Genomic DNA, 16,725 nt, shown 5'->3' with positions numbered 1-16,725 from the left:
CATCTATGTTCTTATCTAAACGATTTACACTGGATTCAAGTTTGGAGAATCTTTGCTCGTCCATCTTTAATCTCTCCCAAACTTCGGAAGTATTGGATTTCAACACATTTACATTCTCCCTCAGATCCTGAAACATCACCTCAACTCTGTGAAGTGCAGTGGAGAATATATCAATGAGTTTTAACTCCCCTCAACTGTCAAACTTCATGTAAGACAACATTTAATACAGTTGGATGTAATTTTTTTCCAAAAATGAGCGTTTTGATAAGGTTCGTCGTTTTGTTAATGATCGTTAACAAAAACCCTTCATTAACGATTGTTAACATAATTGTCAATAGTTTTTTTTTCAAAAACGATCGTTTTTTTAAAAACAATCATATAAAAAACGGTCTTAAATCGTTTTAATAAAAACTATTGTTTTCAAAAACAATCCCTATTCGTTTTCTAAAAGTTAAAAACTAGTGGGTCGTTTTAAAAAACGATAGTTTTTTTCCGGAAACGAAACGATTGTTTTTGAAAACGAAACAAAAACGATCGTTTAACGTTTTAAAAATGGAGTAAACAGTTTCCCCCCACTTAAGTATCTCAGTTTTAAGATGGGAAAAATCCTCTCTCAGTTTTACATCCATAGAATTAGTAACACCCCTCGATCTAGTACAGACTCTGGGTTCCAAACAAGTTCCTGTACTGCTCTCATAATTATCATCAATGAACCCAGTTGTATTAACTTGAGGAGTGGATGCATAGAAATTGAATCGATCAAATCGTATGGCTTCAGGCAAATTTAAGGTGCTACTCAATCTTTCTCCCTCCCCTTCAGACGTAGACCTTCTTTTGGCTGCCCCCCACATGGTTCAAGAACTCTGAATACTAAGAATGTTATTACTTCCCATAAATTTCCCTATAGGGCATTAAGAGAAGATTAGGAAAAAATTTGAAACTCCACCCAATAATTAAAGATGCCATGTTGTAACATTCCAGCATGGATTGGGTAAGAACAAAGTATTGGATAGTATTACATGAACTAATTCTCAGGATAAATTGTCTCAATGATTAGGCGCCCTGTGTAATCATATCGGATACAGACCCGTAGATTGCAAGGGATTGGAAGATTTAAGTGTACTATCCTAATCAAACTGAATATGGATTCGGGGATTCAAAGGGATCACATGATTCAAATAATCTCTTATAATAGAAGATTCATTCCACACAATTCTTTCGTGTATTTTTCCAAGATTGGCAAACACTACAGAAAATGAGAAATGTCTCAATATAAAACTTAAAAGGCGACCCGGTAGCAATCTAGCCTAATATAGATCTGATAGATTCCACAGGTTAATTCTTGGCTTAAACTTTCTCAATTAAAGATATCAATCCTTTTTAGGGGTTTAAAGTTGGTACCCTAAAGTGATTGTGACTGAATGTTTCACAACTGGCGTTGCCCTAGTTTATACAAAGTTTCATCAGAAAGAAAATTAAGAAAATAGGAACTAATTGATTCAGTAGGATTAGATATTGCTCAAAGATATTTTGCTGAATTATTAAGATAGATTAAAAGGAGTGTTTGCGAAAAATAATCGCTTTTGATCGCTACTAATCTTACTGTTGCGTCTATAAGGTAAAAATTGTTAAAAGCAACTTATAATGAAAAGCGTAGCAAACACTCCCTTTAACAGGCAAAGGACTTAAATGCAAAGAGAGGTAGATGAGCTGAAAGCACAGCATTATAGAATAATATATTAGGATTCAGATGAAAGCAAAAATATTTATTTTAAAAAATATTATTATTTATAAAAATACAATTTGCTTTCTTTTATTACCAAGTGCTTTTTTACTAGAAATATCTGAAATGTTTTCTTAACAGAAACCATTTAAAAGGAAAATGTAAAATTTAATGGATTGTTCTATTCTACTTCTAAATAGTTGATATCCAAGATTTATAAAAATATAAGTTTTGTTAAAACAACATTTCAATTTTACTGGTCATAAACCTTCCCTAGAATTATGTAATTTTTTTCATTTATTGGAAAAGTCAAAATGCATATATAAAGATCCGAAACGTTGTCAATGGTTACTTTGTATATTCTTACACAAAAAGGAACAAAAAAATGTGATTCTTGAAGATTCATAATTTTTCTTAAAAACAAAGGTAAGCCTTAAAAAGTCAACAACAAAAATACAAGAGAAAATTTTTTTCAGTGTAACAGTGTAACAGTGTAAACTGCTACCTAGTTAATTTTAAAGCTTTTATGCCTAAAGCATCAGATTTTTCAAAATTACAAGTAAAGAAATTAAAAATAAAATATTAAAACATAATTTGTTTTCTTACTCACGAACAACATAGCGCCCTTGTTTCCTGAAAAAAACATTTTGTTAATTTTAAGCTATAAGTTAAAATTTTCTTTTAACTGTTTCGCAACTGGTGTTGCCCTAGGTTATACAAAGTTAATACTGTGCTGAACTTCTTTGAATCGAACTATAAGCACCCCGACTCTCGCTCTTCCTCATGATGAATAAAACACAGGGAAAGAGCTTCGAACTTTATTCAGGTTTAGCAGCTTCAGTCTGGTAAAATGAAATTCATTTATTTCACAGAAAAAGCTTTTGATGGGCATATTAAAAATTAGTTTACAGGGAATTAAAAGATGTTATACCCATTAGGCATTAAAAAAAATAACCAATATTTATCATACATTTATCCAATACAAAGAACAACAAATTATTTTAATATTTACAAAGACATTTTCTTACATATACATCCAATACAAGAAAAAAAGCTATCTTAACATTTAAAAGCATATTTACCACAGTTATAGGCAGTTTTCAGCACAAATAACCACTAGAAACATTCTAAAAAACTAAATCCAAGTCCGATAAATATACTGTAAAAACTTTTAAACAAAGAACACATGTGTAATCTGCTTCTGCGCAGTAAAGAAAAATAAACGGTAGAACAGGTTTTTCTTCATCTTCAACTCTCCCTGGAAAACACTTGTACAGAACATCCATCCGTTGCTGGGGTAAATAGGAATTTCCCACAGAACAGGGGCATTTCACAGACTCTACATATGCTGTGTGTGCAAGCGTAACACAGACTGAGTCAAAAATAACTGAATTAAATGATGTCTGTAGGTAAAAAAATATTAAAATTTAATTCAAGATAACAATATTTTGAAAGGAAAGTGTTTTAAAAAGTTATTGTTGGTATTTTTACTTTAGTCCATTGAAAACATCTAGTTTATATGTTTCTCCTTGCTTATAATGGTAGGAAATGTGTATCTAAAATAGAAATTTGTCATGAAATTAGAAAAGAATTATCAAGTTTATTTTAATTTTAAAATTAAGGAGTTTTAGATTAGAGAATATTTTTTTGGCTAATTACAAGCTAGTTTTTGTTAAATCTCTTTCGCAAAATTTTTGCTCAGCAATCGAAAAAGAAAATTTAATTTAATTTCAGAAAGTTGTTTGAAATTTTTTTACAGACCTTTACATACATTTGTCAAAAATCCAAATTTTTAGTAGTAATTTAGGATAAAACCATATTTGCAAAATTATTCGATAGATCATTTTCGTGAAAAAACTACTTAATTGTAGAGTTTTATTTTAGATTTATTTATGATTTTTTCAATTATTTATTTCTATTTTTCATATTAACCTTTCGTTTTGATTGTGTTAGAAACTGCTCCATTGATCTTATTTCTGGTTCATAATCTATAGCCATTAAGTTTGCTCTATATAAATAACAGAAAAAATGAGGCGGTGGAAACCATTTATATAGGGTAAACCAACTAGATTGTAAAAGAAGCTAAAGGTGTAATAAATATCAGGTTATACGATATTCCATACAATTTGCCGTACGTTGTAGATTATTAAATAATTATTACATTATTATTATTAATCAATTTTTGTACATAAAAAACCATTTATTCATTTGAACTACCTTCTAAATGAATACGTAGCATGTTTGGCTTAATCATGTGATATATATGTTGTATATCCTCAATTGAGACTATTTCTTATTGTGCTGTAATAAGTAACATAATTTGCCTTAAGTCATGTGAAAAAACGAAGAAAAAAAAAACAATATGTTCGTTTATTGTTGAAGAAACGATTGTTTATAAAAAATATCCCAACTAAAGTTGAGTTTTTAACATTTAAAATGTAAGTTCTGATTCCTTTTGGGCTGGTTTCCTCTCCTAGATAGTATTTATTCTATTTAAAGATGCCTAGGACATATTTATCAAATCTGCTGTTAATGGTTGTTAATGATCATAAATAATTGTTCGTTTTTTGAAAAGTGAAAACGATCCATTCTAACTCCCTTCCCCTAAAATCAGTAGGACACACCCAAATGGACCCCTTTGTTTTATATTCAAATTTCAATAACCAACCTTAAGTCACATTGCCATGAGGCCATTATGAAAAATGTCCATAGCAACCAAAAAAACTGATAGCACTGAATGAAACGCTTCCCTAGGAAATAATATTATCAATGGAAAATTCAGATTACCTAGAAATAATCTCACCTTCTCTTATCTTTTTCTGAAATGGTTCTTGAAAATATGCACCAAAAGAAAAAAGTCCAATTTCAGCTAATGTGATGTTGGTTTCTACACAAATTAGTTGCTAGTGGGGTATGATAATCCGAGTACTCTAAAAAAGTCTTACAGCGCCATCTAAGTTAAAACAGAGCCAGCATAGGATAGGGTCAACCGGACTTGCCAGATGTCTCTAAGGCCAGTACAAGAGGGTGGTCCTTTTCATATTCAAATTGACCCTAGTCCATGTTAAGGTTTTCACTGCATTTAATTATGGTGTATTGACAAATTATACTGTAATCAAACTTCTTATGTCTTATTAATGTCAAATTTAACAACTTTTAAGCATATTAAGTATATCTCCTATTTTTGGTATGACCATTGACCAACAAGGTTATAGTGTATAGAGTGATGATGTACACTGATCCATTACTAATTGTATAGGCCAAGAACTATACCAAGAGTGTACTGAATATTTGATTATTTAATAGATTCTAGCTAACCTATAGTATATATCATTATTAGTAAACAGTTGTGTACAGTACAGCTAACTGAGCACTATCATCCCCCCTGGGTATGAATGACGCATGAATGCATGAATTAACTATTATTAAGAACGGAAAAAATGGAATCATTTCTAAGAATAATGTATAGCTATTGACCATGACCAATTATTGTCATCATAATCTTACTGTAAGATAGAAGGTATGCATTTAGAAGCACCAATAAGTAAAAAGAAAGAATAGAAAATCCAGTTACTGCTGTGACCATTATCCAAACCTAATATTAATATAATTTAAGATGTTTATGACTTTATTTACTGGCAAGGTTTTTTTTTAATTTCTGATTCAATACTTATTTATATATAAAAATAAGATAAAAAATGAAAAAAATACTTTCCAAATTACAATGTAACTTTTTTACTCTGAAGAAAGCAAAATTTATAAAATTCTTTAACTTTACCTCATAACTAAATGGTTGAATGATTTGAAGGAAGTTAGTTTTTTTAACAGGCAAGGGACAAACTTTAAAAAATCATCATTAAATATCAACATTAACAAGACAGAAGCTGATAAACTTACCTACTGTTGATCCAGCATAAGAAACAGGAATAAAGCTAACTTTGTCAAAAAATTTTGTATTATTGGGGCCATAGAATAATCTTACTTCCTGAAATTGAATGTAAGCAAATATTTCGCCATCTGAAAATTAAAAATATCATTAACCTCTTTTAAAAAAAATATAATTCTTTATTATTCTTTTTATTACTTAATTTTTTTATGAACACAATTACATGAAGCAAAAAAAACTTAAACGGTAAACCATTCTAAAAAATAAAGTTATTCTCTTTATCAGTTTTGCATCATCAATCTATTGTGTTTGATGTATATAGATTTAAAACATATGACAGTTATTTTAATAATAATTAAAACTAATTCCCAACAGTTAATGATGTCTTGTCTTCCATTTACACAATTCAAAATTTCTTATTTTATTTTACAAGAAGGTTGAGGGGAATATATTCTGGCCGGAGGGTTGGGCACTGATGAACATGACATTTGCACAGGCTGATCCAATTAAAGTGCAGAAAGGATAGCACTAGTAAGCAAGGAAAAGTTAAGTAGGAAAATTTGAGAGAAAATTTTTTATGGAGCCAATGAACACAGAGAACAAAAAAGAAAGGAAAGGATAGATGGAAGAGAAAAGACAAAGGAAACAAAATCAATTCTTAAAAGGAAAAAAATTCCTTATTTCTTTCTTTTTACTTTTTATAACTGTCTGAGAAAAGTACAAAAGAACATATTATGTTTGAAAATCCAGCTTTCTACAAGTTGTTGGCAAATCAACGCTACATGTGATTAACAAAAATCATATCATTAACCAAACCAAATAGTTAAGCCTAAAGAAAAATAGGAAGCAAATAAGTGTTCACTATGGTTTATAGGGTTACCCATAGTCAAGTTTTTAAGACAATGGCGCAACACAAAACGTTGGGGTGTATGACTTTTAACTAATCTTGAGGAGAAAAAATTAATAGAAAGACTTTGATAACAAACTGGAAATAGATTTTTTGATATTTTGTTTTTATTTGTATGTGTGAGCTTGTGCCCACAACCCTTATCCAAAAATAAATTATTAAAGTTAAACAACAAGCCTGGCTAGCTGTTATTAAGTATCCAAACCTGTCTGAAAAACGTAAATTCTTTCGATTAATCTGGTTCCATATGTAAGCATAAAGATGTTATTTCCATGTACAAGTACCTGTCTGAGATGAATCTTACAAGAATCAAGAATTTTCTTGTCAAAAATATCCACTCATTGCCTAACCTTTCTTATCTCATTTATTACTAGCTTGGGAATCCAGCATTGCACAGGGTACTCATAGGTACTCCCGCCGTTTAGCTGCACTTAAATGATTTTACTCAGAATCTTATAACTAAGCAAAGAACATTCCCATGGTCCTCCCAAGTTTCCCAATCAAAACTTAGGCAAATCAGTCCAAGGGTTTCCAAGTTATAATCGGACAAACAAACAGACAAACAGAGATTACAACTTTATATATAAAGATAATAATGAAATTCTAACAATGGATCCTAAGAATTTCCAAACCCCACTCATCAGTGATCTAATTTTTGTTCAACCTTTAAGAATAAATATGATAAATATGAATAATCTAGAGCAAATAGCTGCATCAGCAATCAGCAAGAATTCCACAATTTACTTCATGGGACTAAAATTCTTTTTTTTTACCGTACAAAAATTAAAAGAAAATTTTGCAAAAAATGAACAAGATGTTTGCAAAAGAAGTAGAAAATTTCGACAGAAAATACATCAAAATTTGCAAACATTTAGGACGAATTTTATCATTTATGTAATTAATTGTTACAGGACAAAAGAGGCAGTATTGTTTTACATCTCTTAGCAATTTAAATATTTTACTCTTATAAACTGTTATTTTAAAAGTAACTTAGACGCATAAAATATGATGATAGGTTGTAGGTTTGTATGTATATAGTATTCTAATCTGATTTTCCTTTTAAGATACATTTAGAAACCCCCTTCTGCTGCATGGACGAACTTACTAACACTTTCTCTTGAATGGCCACAATTATTTAAAATCAGTATTACCTAAGACATGTTTACAACCACCAGTAAAAAATGTTTCGTTGGTTATGCTGCAACGGTTTTCCTCATTCATGGTAAAGGTCAGACCAAAGTTTTCAGCAAACAGATAGAATGTGGAGTAAGTCATACCAGAGGGAATCATTGTCTCCCCAGCCTTATTTGTTCCATTGTAGGATCCCCTAAAAATTTTTCATCTAATTTGATTAAAAGACTCAAAAGTCTGTATAATTTCTATGATTCATCTAAATAATGTGAAAATTTTGAAAATACATTATGTCCTATAAAAAATTGACCAATTTTACATAATTTTCAAATTTTTATTTCTCCAAAATGAAAATAGTATAAAATGCAGGACTTTCACCATTTTTCAATGTTTTTAGTGTCTGATGAAGTGACTGGTCAAATAGGTGATTTTAATCACTTGCTTTAGTGAGGTAATTTGTGTTTTGCTACTGGATCTGTGAATCTGTGAAAAAATTGCTGATTTTTGTTGTTTTCACTAACGCTCAAGAAACCCAGGTGGTTACCAAGGTAAAAAAGGACTTTTACAGGGAAATTCTATGAAGGATATACCTGAAATACCATATCATTGAAAAGCGCTCAACAAGTACTTTTATTCCTTCAAGATCATTTGCCTAAAAAATGTAAAAAATGAACAATAACTAATCCTAAAAATGCTGGAGATTCTCTATCTATGTATACACCTATGCGGAGAGGAAGGAAAAGCCCTTTAAGACCTTAGAGAAGGTAAAATGAATGGATGGAATTATCAAGAGCGATGCCATCATTCCAAAAAAATAGAACTAACATGTAACACATGTTCTGAAAAATGTTGAAAATAACTGTCATGTAATTGTTAATGTTACTACACGTTCTACACCCAGCCCCTTCCCTCTCAACTCATCCCATCCTTCACCCCCTTTTTAGCAAGTCCAGCTATCAACTAATTAAATACCATTAATTTTTAAAGTTCTTTATCGTTAATGATTATCCACCGTTAATCAAGGCTTGAGATTGATCAAGAGCACAAAGAATGGAACGAAACTGGGATGGAACGATTGGAAAAAGAACTAACAAGAAACGAATGATCTAGCTGAAGGCCCTCGTTCAAGAATGAGGAATGAAAGATTTCAAAATATTAGGAACATGCCCAGCCCTACATATAAGCAAAGGTTCTATATCAATGTTTGACACAGAGTTTAATATCATATAAGATCTCCATTGGATAAATTTGTTTAAAAGCCTCTGACCAGGGGATAACACTCTTTATGAATTTCAAATGTAGATCAAACCAATAAACCTCACTTTCATTCAATACTGAACCTCATTTTACTTTTGATTGTTCCCTAATAGTCTAAACCACACTCTCATGGATAATTTTGAGACCATTTAGAGGAGTCTTATGCCGGGACAACAATACTGAATAACTTTTAGGAAAATGCTCCCTACAATTTACATAACAACAAAAATATCTCTGAAAAAATTTGTAAAAGTTATTGATCACACCTCGTACCTTCAATGATTGTGATCTGTCCCTAGGAACACCTTTTAATGTACATAAATGCTTTATCCTGACTCTATCATTTCTGAACACATTGTAAAAAATAAGATATCATGTTATTTTTTGTTTGCTATTTTTTTATTTTTTTAAGTCATAGTATTAGTTTTCATGTCTCATGATTGTTTTTGAAAATTTCCTATGATTAGAAGCCTAAGTTACCTTGTAGTTCTATTGTATTTATGATTATGTATACTAACACTTCTGAAATAAATCTTTACTCAGATTTTTTATATTAGAGATTGACATCAATTAAGATTATAAAAAATAATTAAAAAGGTACATTTTATGGCTGTTTTTACAATTTTTTTTCTACTTTGAGTTTTTTAGTTGGAGAGTTTAGTTAAGGTAAAATAAAAGGGTGTATAGGGTAGGAATTTTTTAGTTGATCGCAACTAATATTAGAAATTTTTAGAGAGGTTCCTGTTATAATTTTAATGTTATTATTCTTCATTTTTTGGTTTGCTTTAAATCACACAAACACAACCAATATTTTTGGCAGCTTGGTGTCTCTGCCAACTTTGCCAACTAAAAATATTGTAGCCAGAAGTACATCCGCATAATTTAAAGAAAACCTATAATGTAAAGGGACATCAGATATAACTAATAGTAATATTGGTTGTGATTTCTAGGCTTTATCCCTTTCATTTTACCTGATCAGTCTATTTAAAAATTATTTTCTACTTTTATTTTTATTTAATTTCATTGTCCTAACCTGTATATCTGTTTACAGGCTGAGAAATGAAGGTTCAAGATACTTAAATCATTCTTCATAACAATCTCCAGACTTGACTTACCTAAGTCTTTAAGGAAATTTGCAAAAATAGAAAAAACATTTTCTTCTATATAATGAATTCTATAAAGTTGGCAAATGAAAATTTAAAATACAAACACATTTTTATAGATGAATAATATGATACTTTAACATACAAGTACATTGTCTTTAAATACGAAATACGCAATACAGAATAAAAAGACAGAAACAAATGTTACAAACCTTTTTCATTTTCATCATCAGTTATTTTGATAAAAATACAATCTGTTTTCCTATGATTTAAATAGTCAATATTTTTTTAATATTTGGATAAAATAGTTTCAAATAATACCTTTTTGACAAACAAAATTTTTTTTCTAAATCCTCCTACAACAATCAACAGATTTTGAATTAAAAAGTCTTAATAATTCTTTTAAAAAATTAGTTATGATGAAAAATGTTTTTTAAAATCTGTTTAGCTTCCTGTGAAGAATTAATGTTAGTTATCATAAGATGGCAGTGTTCCAAACCAGCTCCAGCTTTCATACCAATAGTATCTACCTCATTCAGTAACATCTGGACAAATTTGGACTGAAAAACAGCTGGGAACTTTTGTATTGGATACCCATAATCATGCATGCTTGATCTTGATATCCACTTTGGGCACTTTTGAATTCTCTGAATTTTGGAAAACCACAATTTCTCTGTTTCCCATTGGTTGACCGCAAAAATTTCTAATTGGCTGTTTGTTTTCTGCACTTCCAGAGATATCAAATAAGGATTAAAATAATCTGTAGATTAACAAAAGCATTAATCTCCCTATCCACAATAAACAAGTTCCAAGTTCTACTCAGTTTGTGCACCAGTGCTCATTCAAAACAACGTGTTTTTATTCTGTTGAATGTTTAAACATTTGTAACATTTTTTAACAAATATGAAGGAATTTTTAAAATTCCTCAATACCCAGTAAAACCAGTTTATGTTTCATATGGTAAAAAAAAACTTAAAAGGTTTAATAAGAATTATTAGATTTCACAGATAGTTTTAAAATTTATCATCATGGATTTTACACAGCAGATTAGTGCAAATTAACAAAATTGTCAAAAACCTTGGGCGCGTGGACAAAGCAAGAGTGAAGAAAAATATATCTACATTTAAAGTAGTAGTAATTACATGATTTTAATTTCTATTTAAAATACCTTTGTTTTTATCATTTTCTTCACTGTACTTGTCTCCTGTAAAAAAACGCATAACTTAAAAACTCTGTAAACTGAAAATTTTAAAATCAAAAACTGAAAATTATAAAATTATAGACTAAAAATTCTGGTAAGCTGAAAATTGTAAAATTATATACTAAAATTCTGGTAAACTGAAAATTGTAAAAACTATAAACTAAATATTCTGATAAACTAAATATTATAAAATTATAAACTAAAAATTTTGATAAACTAAAAATTATAAAATTAAATAATTAAAATTCTGGTAAACGGAAAATTATAAAATTATAAGCTAAAAATTCTGGTAAACTGAAATTATCAAAATATAAATCAAAAATTATGGTAAACTGAAGATTATAAAATTTTAAACTAAAAATTCTGTTAAACGGAAAATTATAAAATATAAACTAAAAACTTGGGTAAACTGAAAATTATAAAATAATAAACTAAAAATTCTGATAAACTGAAAATTATAAAATTTTAAACTGAAAATTATAAAGTTATAAACTAAAAATTCTGGTAAACTGAAAATTGTAAATTATAAACTAAAATTTTGTTAAACTGAAAATTATAAAATTATAAATATTCCTGATGAGTCCAGTCTCCAAGGAGGGATGCAACACATGGATGAGAAGGATCAATAAAGTTTTCAAGGTAAGGCTGAATCAAATTCAATTGTTCTCTGAATTTTCAAGATTATCAAATTATTGATTAATTAATCATTTATTATTAATGTTGTCATCAGGGAAAATTTACCAATTTAATATAACAATTTTTTAAAAGCTGTTAGAATAAATGAGAGCCACATTTTTCAGAACTTGTGTATATAAGCATTTAAACATTTACCTAAACTTTCCAAGAGTAGGGTTTATGAACAGCAGTAAAGTTAGGAGCACTAGAGAACTCATTTTTGATTCTATTTTTCTATTAAATAGATTCAATCAATCTTTAATTTTATCTGTTTTAATTTTGTTAAATTCTTAGGTTTTAACTGTTTAACTCAGTTTAGTGTTGATTTTCAAGCCACCATTATATTATAGATACATATAGATATAATTATATATGTCTGTAACATAAAATTTTTGCAGATTTTTCTGTTTAAATTGGTTAAATTTAAAAATTGTAACAGTCAACATTTTTTTTCCAAGCAAAATTTCTTAATTTTTACCTCCACAAATCTTTCTTAAGGTTGTTTGAGTTGCAAAAAAAATAAAACGGATTGTTTTGGCCGTGTTGACGTTTATTGGATACAAAAAATTTGACTAAAATAAATTTTAAATATTTAAAACATGCTTTTAATTGGCATTCATCAGTTAGTTTAAATAACTGGAAGCCGGTCGTTCTTACCTAGTTATGAACTTAATGTTTTGTTAGTTAACATTTTTTTTCAGTTTTTATTAACAGCGCATAAACAAAAAAGCATCTTAGACGGCACCAACCGTTTACAAGCCATTATCAATTGTTTCACCTGATAGCCGATATATTTTAAAACTCATTTTTTCATTCTTTTTTATTTTCCACTTTTTTTTGATTCACAAATGGTTATTTTCATTTGTTATCCATTCCAAAATTAACGTTTTTTGTGATTGGGACAATGGAATTGATGTAATATTCCATTAATTTTCAAAAACTTGCTATGTTCGTTTTTGGTGCAGTAACAAAAGTCATAATACTTTTGTCGAAAATATGTTTTTCATAATACGTTTGTCATAATCACAAAGTCATAAATTTCATAAGTCATAAATTACAAAAGTCATAACTTTCATTTGTCATAAATACGATTTTCATAGTATACAAATCATACATTTGTCATAATCATATTTTCTTATTATTTATATTATATTTTCAAATATGTTTACATTATATTTGTAATACAAGATTTGCTATTTGTCTGACTTAGCAATTTCACTGGCTTGAGACTTTAGATAATCATCCTGGGGTAGAAGATGATAATTGCTGACAATATTTGTAATCGTGTTATGTTTCTCTCTGCGACGCTCATCTCTCCCACTGTTTGTGAATTGATCCTGTCCAGCAACTGTGGCAAGAAGATTTTGTTGTGTAAAAGCTTCCTCCTCAACAAACCGTTCCAAACATTTGACTTTGTGCCAAGCTGGTTGTTCCAAACTTCATTGAAACTGTCAAGTGCATTGTTGGTCGAAATATCACCGTTCAGAATCTCATCATACAATGAAATACATTGGACAGACAGTTAAGTAAGATTGGCCTTGGAAAAATTTCTTATTATTTATTTCTTTATTATTGTAGGTTAGGGCATGGTTATCATGGTGGGGGGGGGGCGAAACCTGTAGCTAGGACATATATATTGGTCATCTTTAGTGTTAGTCAGCTTATTAGGTAGCTGTGGGATATCCATGATATCTTGATGATTCCTAGGGATCTTTGGCATGGGGTTAAACTTCTGCTGTGCACGCCATACCTTGGTTTTGATGGTTTTCAGCAAGAAGGGAGTTGGTCACCTCGGATAGAATTATACTCCGTGAAGTATTGGATACATTCCCAGCCATTCTTTCCACTAAATGATTCTCATAGCTGTGCTGTTTTCTGTTTCTTTAAATTATTCTGATGATCATGTTCAGGGAAAGAGTCACATACCAGATTTCCAGCCGATTTTCGGGTAACAATCCTTTTGTTGCAGCTTTACTGGAACATAACCAGTTGTTGTTGTTGTTGAGGTAATACACATGTAGTAGGGAGCATTAACAGCTTTGACATTTTTAGGTGTTTTCTCAAATCTCACGAGACAATTTNAAACAGGACAATAATTATTCAATCAGATGGTACCATAATTAACACTCAGGACACTAATTATTCAATTAGAGGTATGGTAATTAACAAACAGGAAACTAATTATTCAATCAGAGGGATGGTAAATAACACTTAGGACACTATAATTACTCCATCAGAGGGATGGTAATTTATACTCATGACACTAATTACTACAGCAGAGGGGTGGTAATTAACTCTCAGAACACTAATTACTACACATATAGATAGTAATTAGCACCAAGGACACTAATTGATAAATCATATGGATGGTAATTAACTCTCAGGACACTAATTACTACATCAGATGGATGGTAATTGACACTCAGGACACTATAATTACTTAATCAGAGGAATGGTAATTAACTCTCAGAACACTAAATACTACATTATATTGATGGTAATTAGCACCAAGGACACTAAGTACTAAATCAGATGGATGGTAATTAACTGTCAGGACACTAATTACTACATCAGATGAATAGTAATTAACACTTAGGACACTAATTACTACTTCAGAGGGATAGCCATTAACTCTTAGGACACTTATTGCTACATCAGAGAGATATGTTGGTAACCACTAGAGACACTTAATTTTAAAATTTTTAACGAAACGGATTAGCGGTTTAAAAAATTTAATGGTCAAAAACGTTAACAAAAAAGTTTAAAATGGTTATTTTTTTCTGAATAAAATTGCAGGAGACCAAAAAAAATTAAAGTTTTTACGTGTTTTTAAGTTTTTAAATGTTGTCTTCTGTGTTTATAAACTGTTAAAGAATTTTTTTGCTGTTAACGCTGTTAATACTCCAATATAATTTCATTAACCCTTAATAACATTTTTTCAGTACTTCGCGCTGTTAATGCCGTTCATTTTGTAATAACTGTACCATTAATGGCTAGAGTCGTTAAGGGTAGTTGAAATTTTTCCGTTATAGCTGTTAATAATATTGATATATATTGTTATCTAACGATAATTTTTAAAAAAACGGCAAATGCCGTTCTTACTTTTAAAATTGACGGCTAACGGAAATTTTTCTTTTTTAACAGTTGGAACTAACCGTTAACGAAACGGCTAGAAAAAGTTGGAACATGCCCTGCCCTAGGTTTGCAGTTTCTTTTGTCTTAATTTGATTGCAGCTGAGCTGCTTCCAATCTTTATTTTTTAGTTTGTAGACAAAGGAAATGTTTCCTTTGTCTTTGTTTTAGTTGCTAATTTTCTAATTCTTAAAATGTCAATAGTAATTAATTATTTAATTTTTTTTTGTTGCCTGAACAAAATTTTTGCAAAAGGGATTGAAAGAAATTTTGGAAACCCTTATTTAAAAACATCAAAACAAGTNAAACTAAGCTTTTATGGCGCTTCGCACCCATCTTCTATTTAAATTGTGAACATGTTCTTTTTGTTTACATTTTAAAACAAAGAAGAAAAAAATTTTGCGGATTTTTTAAAAAAAATTCGCAGATTTTCAAGAACTTAAATTTTTTACAAAATTAAAAACCTTTAAACCACTTTTTTTATCATTCATAAACCTTCCCTGTGGTCATGTGATGTCCCACAAATAATTTGGGCCCGATCGGTTCAGCCGTTTTGACGTTTATTGGATACAAAAAACAGACTGACAAACAGACAAACAGACAGACAAGCCAAATTTATATATAGATTAGAAATTAGAATATATTTCTTCAAAGTTTTGCAGAGTAGCTTTTCTAAAGATTTAAAAATGTTTCATCTTTTTCCTCTTAGAGTAAAACTATTTTTTATGTTACTTAAAATAAATTCAGTTTTTTTACAGATCTTTGTAGTTAATGTCAAATGAATGAAGGATATCAAACAAGGTGAAAGCTGAAAGGTAGGAAATGAAGCCTTTATTTGATGGAGTTTGTAAATGCCAGAAATGAGTGGAAAATGCAAATCAAACCAACTAAAACTGGGAAAAAATCCGGTTTCAATTCCGTAAGCCGAAAATTGTCCAGTTTGTATTGGAGTATTTCTCCTCTCCCTACCTCACTGACTAATTCCAATTAGGAAATGTTTTTTAAACCTTCCCTCCCTCCCCCACACATATTGCACAGTGCACAAACAGCACACCCAGTACCCACCCATTTAATCTTTTTTTTTTGCAAAAGTGGAGTTCTTTTATTTATATTTTTGTTTACATTTTTAGCACCGCTGCGTTCCTACTTGAGATTCTTTCTTGTAATATACTGTCCGGACTAGGGTTTCCAAGCGAAATATATTTAGAATTTACAGATCTTTATTCAAACATATGAATCAAAGTATACACAGATTGTAAATTATTTTCTCATTATAGTTGAAAAATAATATACAAATAATACATTGTTAAAGGGACAGAAAAGGAAAAATGAAAGGGGGTATAGGCTGAAAGCTAATCACTTTAGCTTTTCATCGAGACCCTTGAGACGCCTATCTGAAGTTCCTAACTCGAGAGTTGATATAAAGCTGTTTCAAACTTGTACGAAAATGCATATATATACAATTTCGTATAGAAATAGTAGGTTTAAACAGACCATGCTCAGAAAAACAGCAACCAATCTGAAAAAGATGATATCCCAGAGAAAGCTAATTGTAATTTAGGTTTACTTTTATATTTGTTGTTTCTATTTTCAATAGATTTCATTCATAATATTATTTTTACGTCCGTATTACTTGACCAGAAATTCCACCAATGGCAGTGCAGTAAAGTGGTCACGTGATACAGGCGGAGACACGTGACCAGTATACTG

At 29.9% G+C, this 16,725-nt stretch overlaps 1 protein-coding gene across 1 annotated transcript; it reads right to left on the bottom strand.

Annotated features, from left to right (window-relative positions):
* Window positions 1-2,012: 2,012 nt before the first annotated feature.
* Window positions 2,013-12,116, bottom strand: LOC111716496 (uncharacterized). The gene is made up of 18 exons (XM_023491967.1): window positions 12,040-12,116; window positions 11,782-11,875; window positions 11,176-11,211; window positions 10,457-10,552; window positions 10,329-10,363; window positions 10,220-10,269; window positions 9,938-10,025; window positions 9,385-9,426; window positions 9,178-9,250; window positions 8,238-8,299; window positions 7,668-7,843; window positions 5,621-5,740; window positions 5,502-5,563; window positions 5,231-5,318; window positions 4,527-4,610; window positions 4,392-4,473; window positions 3,656-3,731; window positions 2,013-3,279 (listed from the first exon to the last, which is right to left on the bottom strand). The coding sequence occupies exons 1-18, from the start codon at window positions 12,099-12,101 to the stop codon at window positions 3,211-3,213; spliced, it is 1,395 nt and encodes a 464-aa protein (XP_023347735.1). The 5' UTR covers window positions 12,102-12,116; the 3' UTR covers window positions 2,013-3,210.
* Window positions 12,117-16,725: the final 4,609 nt, after the last annotated feature.

This window comes from Eurytemora carolleeae, unplaced genomic scaffold, assembly GCF_000591075.1.
Source record: "Eurytemora carolleeae unplaced genomic scaffold, Eaff_2.0 scaffold2081, whole genome shotgun sequence".
Classification (NCBI taxonomy): domain Eukaryota; kingdom Metazoa; phylum Arthropoda; class Copepoda; order Calanoida; family Temoridae; genus Eurytemora; species Eurytemora carolleeae.
This window is presented reverse-complemented; position numbering and strand designations above follow the sequence as displayed.